Here is a 14,137-nt window from a genome sequence, read left to right on the forward strand (position 1 = left end):
TAATTATAAACGTAACAAACTCAAGGAAACTACATACAATTAGAGTCAGATTAAATTAAAACATGGAGTCAGATTTAAAATTGGATCTTCACACTTTAATAAATTACAGTGTCCTTTATAGAAGCGCCTGAAAAGACGAACACGCAGTATTCCTTCGACCAGCTGTTGGATTCCTACGTTGGGCCAAACAGGTGGAGTTTACAAAGAGGTGACCCCGCCCTACGTGATCTCCCAGTCTCAGGCGAGTGACGTCTTTTGGCGCGACAATTCAGATCCACCCGAGTGAGCATGAGGTTTGAAGTTCTACTTTTCTGTCTACAAATGTCCTGGTAAGTCCATTTTTGTTTACCTTTTAGAAAGTGTTGAGGGAAAGCCTAGACGCACCCAATATAGACACATTTGTTGAACGGGTCGGTATATCCACAATAGACCGGAGACCGTAGAAATCCGGTGGTGTTTAAGGTTATTAGAAAACAACATGGCTTATCAGGGAAGCGGCAGTTTGAGTGTAGATAAGGAGATAATGGAAACGCTTGGAGTGAACATTAAAGATCTCCTCCTTAGCTTGCGCAACAAAGGTGTAGATTTTGAGTGGAACAATGATAAAATTCTAGCTTGGTACCAGACTGAGGGCCGTAAATTGGAAAAAAAGGCTCCTTTTAAGAAAATTCTGGTCGCGATCGTTTATCTGCTGCGTCGAAATGATTTGGAAACTATTGCAGAAAACGAACGTGTAATAGCCCATATAAAAGAGCTAGAAATGCAACGATCGGACGAGTTAAAGAAGCTAAGAGCGCAGGTCGAAGCATTTGTGTATGATAAACAAACATGGGCAAGACAGGGCAGCGCGATCGAATCACAAATGAAAAAGCTTGAAAAGAAGCTTAAATTAGATAAAGATTACACATCCGCGCTTGAGGATTGCTGCGAATCAGCAGGATTTCCTGTATCTGCGGTAGTCGCGGCGATAAGCAGTAAAATGGGTAACGCTAACGGGCAAAATAGCGATAGTGACGAAGATGATGTTGCACTTCTGTCGAGCAGTTTGCAAGGCCATCTGGACCTGAGAGAGCGTGAGCTTTCTCCAGGACCCGCGAAAGAGCAAAAACTACCCGATGAGCGAAAACAGCGCAGTCCCATAATAACTCGAGTTAAATCAGGCTCGGTTCTCCGGAAACCGGTGAAAATTGCTGTGCTTAAAACAATGACGAATGCAGATGATGAAGTCACTACCATTAGCCGCCCTTTAACTTGCGAAGAATGCACGAAACACAAAGAAGTTGTGGGAATGATGCCACGAAAAGGTCCTTTCCAACCCTACTGGGACAACTTAATGCTACAGGCATCGGTGTACAAATTAGAGATCAGAGATGTTTGGCAAGTAGCCCTTCTTACCATTCCAGACGAGCTAAAACCAAAAATTCCCCGCGAATTAAGAAATGGAGAAATCATAATCAAACAGGAAGATGAAGATGACGACGACGTGTATGAAAGATTAAAGGAAACTTTATTAGAGTTAAGGGGACCAACACACGCTGAGTGGAATAGGATTTTAGAGATTAAACAGACTAACAAAGAACCGTTTGAAATTTATGCCGAACGTTTATGGGTGACATACAAAGAGCATTCAGGTTTAGAGGATGCACAACGCGATCAGGAAGTTTTATTACAACTCCTGAAAAATAACGCCGGTCCCCATATACAGCAGGCATTAGTTCACGGAGCCGATCCGCCAGAGAATACCTACCGGTCATTGGTGGATTGGGCTTCCAAAATAGAGGCCAGGCTAAAACAAAACAAAACCCGTTCTGTGGCAACAACACAATGGTTAACCGAAGGAAGAGGTGCTAAAAATCCTGACCCTAAATTTCAACCTCGATGCCAGTTTTGTAAGAAAAACAACCATACTATCAAAACCTGTTTTCAATTAAAACGCAAACTAAATCAGGAAACGCATTCTAAGGACGACAATGGAATACTCAGGCGTTTAGGGGATTTGATTGCAAAGAATAACACTTCAGAAAACAGCGCAAAGCAATCTGAAGAAAGAAAATTGACCCAAGATGACGCATTCCAAACAGAGCTCGCTGCCCTGCTAGAAAAACATAAAAGGCCCCAATAGGGGTGCGTGGCCTCCATTGCTATGGGAAGCGTTGTCACAAGCGGTAACAGAATCAAAATAAGAGCTAATCTCGGAGGCCGGTTAGTTAACATTCTCATTGATTCTGGAGCCGCCTGCTCTTGTACAAACCTTCCGTTACCCCTAAACACGAGAACTATTCAAATTAAAGGCATAGGCGATACTTTGATGACCGCAACGCAAACACAACCAGTTAAACTTGATTTGGGCGTGGTTATGCTAACAGAACAATTCTGGTATTTACCAGACAATAGTGAAGGAACTGTGCTGGGAATGGACATTATGAGAAAGCATGGATTTGTGATTCATTGTTTTGAAAAACAAATTGAACTACGAACATATAAAACTACAAAGGGAAGTTTGCCTAAAGGCAATGCAAACATTATGTCCATGTCCAGTACAGATCCAATTCAACGTCTCATCAGCAAACACAGCAATGTTTGAGCTAATCATGAGCACGATTGCGGCCTTGTTGACTTTGAGGTATGCATCGAGGGAGAGCCCCCTCCCCCGCAAAAGCAATACCGCATCAAGCCAGAGGCAGAGGTCGCTGTTCATGAGATAGTACAACAGCTTGAGGCAAGAGGAATAGTTCGACGATGCAGTTCCACTACGAATTCACCGTGCTTGCCAGTGCCAAAACCTAATGGAAAATGGCGTCTGTGCATAGATTATCAGCGTCTTAACAAAGTTCTACCTAAAGCGACACCAATAGTGGCAAATCCAGCTACCATCTTATCACAAGTTTCAACCGATGCTTCATGGTTCACAGTGCTTGACATCAAAAATGGTTTTTGGTCTCTTAAAGTTAAACGAGAAGACCAATGGAAATTGGCATTTACTGTAAATCAAATGCAGTATACCTGGGAGCGGATGCCACAAGGCCTACACAACAGCCCAGCCATTTTCCACAGAGCTGTGGCAGATGTCCTCGGTCCCTTACTAGGGACTGGCCAGGTCGTTCACTATGTGGATGACATTTTGATAGCTACAGGAAAACAAATTGAGAACCATTTGCAGCTGGTTGACGAGGTGTTACAAAGGTTAGGTGACGCAGGCTTTAAAATGAACAAAGATAAAGCCCAAATTGCACTAAAAGAGGTACACTATTTAGGGTACACTCTGACGAAAAGCCACAGAGCCTTAACAGACGATAGAAAGAAATGCATCGCCGAACTGCCTCGACCACATACTTTAAACTCGTTACAAAAAGTATTGGGAACAGCAAACTATTTACGAGACTTCATCCCTGATTATGCAAACACCGCTGCGCCGTTGTATTCGCTTCTAAAAGGAAAAACAAAACCAAATGATGTCCTTGAATGGACTGACGAGCATGAACAAGCATTTAGTGATTTAAAACAGCGTTTGTGCACCGCGCCTGCCCTTGGATTGCCCAATGTATCAAAAGTTTTCCACATTCAAGTAGACACGCATGAAATAACACTAAGCGGAGTCTTAGCTCAGGAATATGGGGGAAAACTGCGTCCAATCGCGTATTACAGTCGGAAAAAATCTCTGGTCGAGCAAGGATTCGACCCATGTACGCAACACGTGCTAGCGGTGCATTGGATGCTAAAAACAACAGAGCCCATTGTCGGTTTTCAACCTGTTGTTGTGCACACAATGCACACGCCTGTACGAATGTTGTTACAGGGCCGAATCAAGGGAGTTTCTTCCCAAAGATTAGCGAGATGGCTAGCCGACATTCAAGCGCGTGACATTACCATAAAAAACACACGAATTTTGCCACATCTGCTCGGGGATGTTGAGGGAAATCCACACACATGCCAGCCTGTAAAAGAGGCACAAAGCCTTGTTCATGACCAACCATTACCAGGCCAAGCACCTGTATACATAGATGGTTCACGATTCTGTCAGAATGGTCATTTTTATGCTGGATGTGCAGTGTGGGCCCCCAATCTTCCAGACACAGATGCTGGACAACAATTGTTGTTTAAATTACCGTCTAACGTATCCGCACAGGAAGCCGAGCTCATTGCATTGCTAGAAGCGATTAAGGCACACCCTGAACCACTTTGCGTGTATACAGATAGTCGGTATGCGTTTGGGGTTGTAACTGATTTTATGGCTCAATGGCAATTGAGAAAATTCCTCACTTCTGCTGGAACGCCTATAAAACATTTCAACACCATAACGTCAATATGGAAAGCAGTCCAAGCGCGAAAAAACCCCATGTCCATTGTGAAAGTACGCGCACACATAAGCAAAAATCCAGATGTGCACGAGAAAAACAATAATGTTGTTGACCAACTGGCTAAGCTGGCCGCAGTCAAAGGCGACCAGTGGCAAAAAGAGACATCCTCTGCTTCTGTAGCAAGTGCTGCCCAAGTCACACCCATTGACCTCAAACAGTATCAACAAGAGCTGTGGGTCTCTGAGGGAGAACTTGTGCCACACTTGAAACATGATCAGATGGTGAATGTAATTGAAGGCATAGTACTCCGAGATGGAAAATTTGTCGTTCCGGAAGCCCTCCAAAAACCAATAATCAAATTCACCATAACATTACGGCCTGGGAACAACTTAAAGTTTTCCCAGATTCAGAAATTGGTAAACTGCACACATTTTATGAGAAGAATAATTATGGCACAGATCCTAAAAAATGTTATTCAAGTACGGATCTGGAACCAGCAACATATAGGTGCACTCACACAACATCGCATAACGACACACATTTGAAGTTTACGGAACTTTTGTTCAATCTGACAAAACGGACACCGAGCAGTATTGTAAAAACATTTGTTTGGACTAGTCGGAAAGAAGGAACATACTGTGTGGGAAAATGTGAGGCAAATCTGGACAATTTTACTAGCCCTCACAATTGCTCATGGACTTTACACCATTGCTTTAATTTGACTACCTGTGGATACAGGAAACCCACACAGTGTCCAAAATTACATCCCACTCCTCCAGGTGGTCTGATCAGAGGAAATGTGAATAAGACTTTGCTTCATGATGTCAATCTTGTGATAACACATGTGACGTATAACATCTCTAATATTTTGTCTGCCTACGAAAAGCACTGTGATATTAATGACAAAACATACACATGGCTACAGTCACGCATCGATGATTTAGTTTCTGATTACAAAAATAGACTTGCAGTCCAAATTCCACCTGTTCGCACTAAACGAGCTATATCCAACAATTACAAAATAACAGGTCAATCTCAATTTTCAACATGGTTGGCAAATCAGGTGGCCACTGGTTTTCAACACATCACTAATAGTAATGAAAATATTATTAAAGCGGTCAGATCTGAGGCGCAGGCGCTTCTGACGACCAGCCAGACAATTTTCAATCAGACCCGTACCATCGAGCATGACTTAGCCTGTAGGTTGTATGCACAGGATTTGTTTACTGCAGCGAGACAAGAGATTTTAGATCCTCGTCTCTATAAAACACCTAGACATGTTCTAAATGATCTTATTGAAATCTTAGATCTGCATAGATGGCTTGCATCAGAGAAAATGAAAAATATTAAATACTCTGAATTATTATCAACGTTAATGATGTATACTGGAAATGAATGTACTGGCTGTATTGGGTTCTTTGCCACTTTCCCTTTAATTCACCCAGATCAAGTTTACTTAAATTCCACTACCATACGCTCTATTGGCGTTGTAGTGAAGGATCAGATCATAAAATGGGACTATCTTACGGGGTATATGACTTTGAGGGGCATTGAAACCTTGTTTACCACTCGCAGTTGTTGTCATGAAACATCAAGTTACGTTATTTGCACCTGCAACACTTTACAGCCTTTTTCTGCCAATGACTCTAAGCTTGTTAACGTCCAGTCATTGCATGGACATTCTGATGCTGTTCAAGTGTCTCACACACAGTGGTGCATCGTCAGTGAGATGAATTCCTTCACCTACGGAGGTCTGACCTGCCCTGCTAACCACACTTTCTGTTTAGAAGTGAAAGAAGACTTTTCAATGGGTCAGATCAACATCCTGGGAAGGGTACCAATGGACGCGGATGTTTCCCCCTGGTGGGAGGACACTTTTTATGAACAAAGCACACAAGATTTGGTCAACACAATGGACTTAGTACAAGAAATGATCCTGCAGACCGAATACCATCTCAACCAAGCACAAGTGGAGGCAAATCTGGCGAAAAAGACTGCCGAGATCCTGTCCAGTTCTTCTACGCGTTCAGCACAGTATGCGTACACATGGTGGGACTGGATGTTCCGTGGATGTGCCATGGCCAGTGTGTTCATCTTTTTATTCACACTCTGTCAGTGCTTTTACTTCAGAAGTCTTCTTCGAGCAATGCGCACTTCAACCAACATGGCCATTGCACTCAGCCCATTACAGATACCAGCCCTACGGAAAGTGCAGCTGTAAAAAAAAAAAAAAGAAATCCCTGGTGGGGGCCCCTCGGAGACTGCTCTGTCTCTGCTCCAAGGGACCAAGTGCGGAACTGTAAGAATGGATTTCACCTGAGAACAAACAAAAGGGATTAAAGCTGAAATAAAGACAATAAAACTTCACTATCCGAATGCAAGAGTAAACAAGACTGCACCTGGCCCAATCCTATTTCCTCACCCCTGCCGAGATATGACCCTCTCACCCTCTGGGTCACATGCAAATATCACAGATACTGCCACAAGCTGTTTCTGTATGGTCAATATAAATACTTTTGGTGTGATTGGTAAACAGGTTTCATCCTCACATCAGGGGAACTGGTGACATTCCAGCTCTAGTAAAACAGGTCGTAAAAGAAGGACAACCGGGTTTGTTCCTCTGGTGTGGGGAGATGCTCATAAAGATCTTTTGATAAACATTTGCTGTCAGGCCTCAAGGATAGGTGGGACCATTTGGGTCTGAGAAAAGAACCAAGATCTGCATAAATATTTGGGTGCTAAATGTTTATTGTTCTTTGATCTGGTGGAGTATTTAAGGGAAAGGAGCAAACCGCTCAAGGAAGCATCTGTATCCAGAACTTCCCACACTGTCCCCGTGTGTTTCTATATGCCAGGTAAAATGATGACTCTTTGAAACTATGTTTATATTATTTTATACTTGAGTAACATTGTATGCTGATCCGTTGTGTATCATTGTCTTTTAATTTGACTATATTTTGATGATTTTGCCTGGCTAAATAAACATTAACTTTGATTAATCTTGTATTATTCTAAGGCCGCTTCTTTTAGTACGATCAATCGGTCTCCAAGTCTGGTATTTCCGCAGGCGTTGTCTCGGCGTAGATCAAACAGCAGGACTCAATGAATTGGAGCATAGCGCACAACATTAGGGATAATCTGATTTCTGACTATCACTGTATTAGCAAGTTGCAGTTCCTGTGATTATTATTCCCATTATGCTTTAAGATGAGTAAGCAGGCGCAACCACTTAAAGGTAAAATATTCACTCTGCAATCCTCTGACTAATATCAGAACCGGCTCGTCTGTGTTTGAGGATGTATTTCGCGAAACATATCTCTAAGAGATATCGGGTCCGGTCCCTTGATGAACGAAGATAGTGAGAAGTAGAGATACTCAGAGAGATCAAAGATCTAAATTAAATCACAACTAATCATACGATCAGCTGTAATTATAAACGTAACAAACTCAAGGAAACTACATACAATTAGAGTCAGATTAAATTAAAACATGGAGTCAGATTTAAAATTGGATCTTCACACTTTAATAAATTACAGTGTCCTTTATACAAATGTTTTTTTATTGATTTTCCTTATGCAACATTTATACATACAACATTAATTCAGATCCATATACATATACCACATCTTAACACATACCCACACAGACGCACCCCAACAACCCAAAAAAATAAAATAAAATAATAATAAATAAATAAATAAATAAATAAATAAATAAATACAAATAAAATAAATACAAAGAAATAATAAATTATATAATAATATGCCAACAGGGGGGGGGGGGGGGGAATTATACTATTCCACCCCTAATGAAAATTCAAAATAGGATAAAAAGGGTTGCCAAACCGCATAAAACTTTCCAGAGGAACCTCGGATAGTATATTTAAGGTGTTCAAGTTTGAGATATGACATCACCTCTTTCACCCAGTGTTTATGAGATGGGGGCATTGCCTTTTTCCAACTAAGAAGAATCAGGCGTCTAGCCAATAAAGTGGAGAAGGCGATGAGCTCTATTTGATTAGTGGTTAGATGCATTTCTTCTGGCACTACACCAAAGATGGAAGACAGAGGATTCGGATCGAGATCTTTCTTGCATATAAATGAAAATGTTCTGAAAATGTCTGACCAGAATTTTGTTAATCTGGGGCATCCCCAGAACATGTGACTCAGATCTGCTGGTTCAAGACTACATCTGGGGCACATCGAGTCTAACCCTGGATATATTTTAGCCAACTTACTTTTAGACAGATGGAGCCTATGGAGCACCTTAAACTGCAAGAGCCCATGTCTAATACATACTGAAGATGAGTGCACCAATTTTATTGCCCACTGCCAAGATAAATCTGAGATTTCCAATCCCAATTCCTCCTCCCATTGCCTCCTTATACGATTGAGAGATGGGGAAGCGGTTCTTTGGATGTTCTCATACAGGATTGATACCATGCCCCTAAGTGAAGGGTCCATGTTTAGCAGATCATCTATCCAGCCACCATCTGGTTGGTTTAAAGAAGGAGAGAAATGTTTTTTGACAAAGCTACGGACCTGTAAATACCTAAAGAAATTGGACTGAGGGATCTCAAAATCGGTTTTTAACTGCTGGAATGAAATAAACGTGCCGTCTTTGAAAAGGTCCTTAACATATTTGACTCCATTTCTGGACCATAGTTGAAAAGCAGAGTCTATAAGGGAGGGAGGAAACATAGGATTCGATAGGATAGGTGCAGAGGGCAGAGCCTGTTTACTTTTAAAGTGAAGTCTGAACTGTGACCATATTTTGAGTGATGCACGAATAATTGGGTTATTCGTAGAATAACATTTGCTTAGGGGTATTGGGGCACAGAGCAGCGTAACGCAATGAAACTGGATTACATGAATGCTGCTCCATAAGTGACCAAACTGGAGCTTCCTCACTCGATGTATCACAGAGCCAGAATGTCAATTTATGAAGGTTAGCTGCCCAGTAATAATACAAAAAATTTGGCATAGCCAATCCACCCTCCTCTTTTTTCCTTTCCAGATATTCTTTCCTTATGCGAGGATTTTTTTTATCCCAAATAAACATAGAAATACAATTACTCAGATCCTTAAAAAATGATTTAGGGATGAAGACTGGCACTGTCTGAAATAAAAATAGGAACCTTGGTAAAATTGTCATTTTAATGGAGTTTATCCTCCCAGCCAGAGATAAGGGTAGGGTTGACCATCGTACCATGTCTTTTTTAGCCTTTTCTAATGCTGGCTTAAAATTGCTTTTGAATAGATCCTTATACCTGCGTGTTATACTCACACCTAAATAAGGGAATTTGTCAAGACTTACTGAAAATGGAAAAGATTGGAATGACAATTGATGTGCTTTTTCATTAATGGGAAAAAGAAGACTTCGTTAAATTAATTTTATATCCCGAAACTCTCCCAAAATCAGAAATAATTGAAAGAGCAATTGGTATAGAGAAATTTGGATTAGACAAAAATAGGAGGAGATCGTCCGCATAAAGCAGAAGTTTATGCCTGTGTCCCTCCCTTTGTATTCCAGTCAGACCAGCCGTATTCCTTAGCATAATTGCGAGGGGTTCAATAGCTACATCAAAAAGCAATGGGGACAGAGGGCATCCCTGCCTTGTCCCCCTAGAGAGAGAAAAGTATTTAGATGTTGTATTGTTTGTTCGAATAAATGCTTGAGGCCTGGTATATAGAATCCTGATCCAAGAACAGAACATGGGACCGAAGCCAAAACTTCTAAGTGTTGCAAACAAGTAGTCATATTCAATTCTATCAAATGCCTTGTGAGCATCTAAGGATATTAGGATCTCTGGAGTAGTATTATCTTTGGGTGAGTAGATCACATTAAATAAGCGACGGAGATTACTGAATAACTGTCTACCAGCAATAAAGCCAGTCTGATCAGGATGTATTATCGTACTCATGACTGGCTCTATTCTGGTCGCCAGCACCTTGGTTAGGATCTTATAGTCACAGCAAAGTAAACTGATCGGGCGGTAAGATTCACATTTAAGTGGGTCTTTGTCCTTTTTAAGAAGGACTGATATGGTTGCCTGTGTCATGGTTGAGGGAAGAGACTTTGAATCAAGGACTTCCTCAAATACTTTACTCAATAGAGGCGTTAATTTGGCAGAAAATTTCTTATAAAATTCGGCCGGGTAGCCATCAGGACCCGGTGCTTTTCCAGATTTTAGTTTCTTAATTGCACTGTCAATCTCGAGAATTGTTATATTGCCTTCCAGCGCGGATTTGTCCGATTCATCAATTGATGGCAACTCTAAGTTGTTGAAAAACTCTTCTATTCGCTTAATGTCACTCACCTCAGAAGTATATAGCGCCTCATAGAAAGATTTAAACTGATCATTGATACCCTGCTGGTCTGTAATAATGTTGTCCTCACTGTCTCCAATTGCCGGAATAAAACCTTCTGCTCTAGATTGTTTCAATTGATAGCACAAGAGCCTGCCAGCCCGTTCACCATGTTCATAATAAATCTGACGTGATTTCAAATAGAGATCTTCTGCATGCTCACTAGTCAGGGAGTCAAATTCCGTTTGTAACAGGAGTCTCTCCTTGTGCAGGTCATCAGAAGACAATGTTGAATGTGGCTGATCAATTGTATTTATTTTATTTATTATTTCTGTAATCCGCTTTGATTTCCTTTTTTTTTGCGCTAGCTTGATAGGAGATAATTTGTCCCCTTATAAATGCTTTCAAAGTATCCCATAGAATACTATAACTTATTTCTGGGGATTCGTTTGTCTCGAGAAAGAAGTCATTTTGAGCATCTATGAATTTAACAAAAGAGTCATCTGCCAGAAGCCTTGAGTTTAAGCGCCATGTACGCTGGGGGATTACATTACCTGGGAAACAAAGCTTTAGTACTACTGGACTATGATCCGAAATAACTATGTTGCCATACTCTACTTGTGTCATTAGGGGGAGTAGTTTCCTGTCCAACAGAAAGTAATCAATCCTGGAATACGTTTTATGTACCGGTGAATAGAAAGAAAATTGTTTCGATGATGGATACTTAAATCTCCAGGGGTCACTTACACCATATGTCTGGAGAAATGAATTGATACATTGCGCCGATTTACTTTCTGCAATAATTTTGGAACTAGAGCGATCCAGAATTGGGTGTAGGACACAGTTCAGATCCCCTCCTAAAATTAAATTATATGTGTCAAGACTGGGTAAAAGTGAGAAGAGATCACTAAAAAATTGTACATTATCCCAATTGGGTGCGTACACATTGGCCATGACCACGGGCATGTTGAAAAGTTTGCCTTGAATTATTACATATCGACCATTTTTATCCATCAAAGTGGCCTCTTCAACAAACTGTACGTTCTTATGTATAATAACAGCAACCCCCCCACTCTTACTATTAAATTTAGAATGGTATATTTGTGTAAAGCCTCCTCTGTGTAGTTTGACATGGTCCTTGTTCAATAAATGAGTCTCTTGTAAATATACTATGTCAGATTTCAAATTGTTAATGTGGGTGAATACCTGGTTTCGTTTCACTGGGTGATTTAGCCCCCGTACATTCCAACTGACTAGCCTCGTTTCGCCTCTACTTATGTTGGTTCATCAGCAGTACTAAGAAGGCCATGGTTTTGTGAAGAAAGAGAAAGAAAAAGAAAAAAGGAGAAGAAAAAAAATACACCGATGTATTGGGGTCCCTAAACACACAGACAACACAGGCATGATTATCCACAACAGAACAAAAGACTGACATTAAACAAAATATATTATTAATCCTTGCGTTTGAAACCGCAGTTTCTTCCAGTTAACCCTACTCCCAAATAGCTTACCATGTGAGCCCTCACTTAGAAAAAGAATAGTATAAGGCTCTTATAATAGTTAAACTTCCAAGCTGAACCCCAAACCCCAGAAGTGATGACATTGAACATATGTGTTAGTTAGAAGAACGAGCAAAAAGGTGATGCTGTTAGAAGTAGCGTCTTTCCGTCAAAGTTGTAAGTTCGGCATTGGCGTTAAACGCTTCATTAGCCACGCGGCTGCTGATCACCTCCACTGGCTAGGCTCTTCAAACCAGAATCCTTAGCAAACATTGAGCCGCAGTTGTCAGAGACGGAAAACACGCATCCGCTTGTAGTGTCCCCTAGATACAGCGTTTATATAGCATATAGCGTCGGCTGCTTACCCAGGACTCAATATCAACGTAGGGTAAATAATACGCAGACAATGAGCAAGATTTAACATCGGGTAACCATAATAATGTAACATAACCTGAATATAAACTTGGACTACCCAGTCAATAACCTGCTGCTCATGTTTAGCCAACCGCCAGCGTCTGGTATATGCACGATCGTCACTTGTCCTTACTAGTCAGGTTCTTCAAAATGAAGTCTTTAGCTTTTACCGGGTCCTTGAAGCTTGTCTCTTTCCCATCCCGTGTCGTGATCCTCAAAATTGCAGGGTATCTCAGTCCAAAGCGAACCCCCTCACAATTGCGGAGTAAGCTCCTCACCTCGTTGAAAGCTGCTCGCTGTTTGCTCACCATCTGGGTGAAATCGGGGAGGATCCGTATTCGATCGCCGTGGACTGTAGTGACTAACTTCATTTCCGTGGCTTTCTTCAAAATGTCTTCTTTTTCAGGGAAATAGTGACACCTCACCACAAAGGCGCGCGGTGGTTCATTGTCGTCAGTTGGTCTGCTGCGAAGGGTACGATGTGCTCGGTCTAAGAGTGGAGTTTTCTCGAGGTTGAGGGCCTCTTTCAAGAGACCGGCCACAAACTCAGTTATCTGTTTGCCGTGCTCTCGTCCCTCTTTTACTCCTGTAATGCGAATGTTTGAGCGTCGTGACCTCGCCTCCAGATCCTCACTCCGTTCTTTCAGTACGGCCAACTCCTTTTTCATAGCGATAAACTCCTTCTCAAGGGTAGTAATGGAGTCCGAATATCCCCCCATCGCGGACTCCAGTCCAGTCACACGTTCCTCCGCTGCTTCCACTCTGGTATTGACGTGCTCCACGGCATTGCGTAACTCGGTCCGGAGCTGGTCAACTTGGCTGCAGAGTTCAGATGATTGGGCAGCAGCGTTTTCTTCGATTTTTGCAATCAGGTCCTCTTTGAGTGAATTGATTGCTTGGAGAACAACGTAGTTATCGCTCGTTGCGTCCTTCTTTGAAGTAGTTTGGGGTTCGACATTAGCATTTGTGCTAGCAGCAGATTCTGCATCTCTGCGGTTACTCCGGCTCTTGTTCATTTCGCTTCAAAAGTGGCTCAAACTGGATTAAAACCGACTGTTAAGCCCTTACTTGCACACAAAGGCAGCTTTAGGATGCTAGTACATAAAATAAGAGCTATATAAAACGGAATTTGAAGTCGTTTGTGGGGAGCTCGACAACTCTACGTCTTTACATGGCGCCGCTCCAACCGGAAGTCCAGTGTCCTTTATAGAAGCGCCTGAAAAGACGAACATGCAGTATTCCTTCGACCAGCTGTTGGATTCCTACGTTGGGCCAAACAGGTGGAGTTTACACTGTCAACGTTTGCTAGGAGGACTGAAAAGAAATAGGGTATAATTGTAAGTGCCTAACCACTCAAGCAATGTACATTAATATCCTACATTATGCTTAAGCGCCATCACTGCGACACACCACCACTTACACTCACCACACAGGGAGCATTCCGAGACTGATCCTGGCAATGTTACTAGGTCCCCATCCCGGGATCGATTCTGGAATCAATGAAAAAGCTCTCTGTGATGGTACCACAAGCCGTCGTTCCCCAAAGAGGAGATTGTTTCACAGTTGGACAGTGTTTCTGAGGATGATGATCGAGATTCTGTGAGTGAACCTGAAGTGC

General features: G+C 41.8%; 1 protein-coding gene across 1 annotated transcript; it reads left to right on the forward strand.

Annotated features, from left to right (window-relative positions):
* The first annotated feature begins 478 nt into the window (after positions 1–478).
* On the forward strand, positions 479–6,519 carry LOC137049206 (uncharacterized). Its single transcript, XM_067427668.1, has 2 exons — positions 479–1,485; positions 5,037–6,519. The coding sequence occupies exons 1-2, from the start codon at positions 479–481 to the stop codon at positions 6,517–6,519; spliced, it is 2,490 nt and encodes an 829-aa protein (XP_067283769.1).
* Positions 6,520–14,137: the final 7,618 nt, after the last annotated feature.

Source organism: Pseudorasbora parva, chromosome 2 (assembly GCF_024679245.1).
Source record: "Pseudorasbora parva isolate DD20220531a chromosome 2, ASM2467924v1, whole genome shotgun sequence".
Classification (NCBI taxonomy): Eukaryota; Metazoa; Chordata; class Actinopteri; order Cypriniformes; family Gobionidae; genus Pseudorasbora; species Pseudorasbora parva.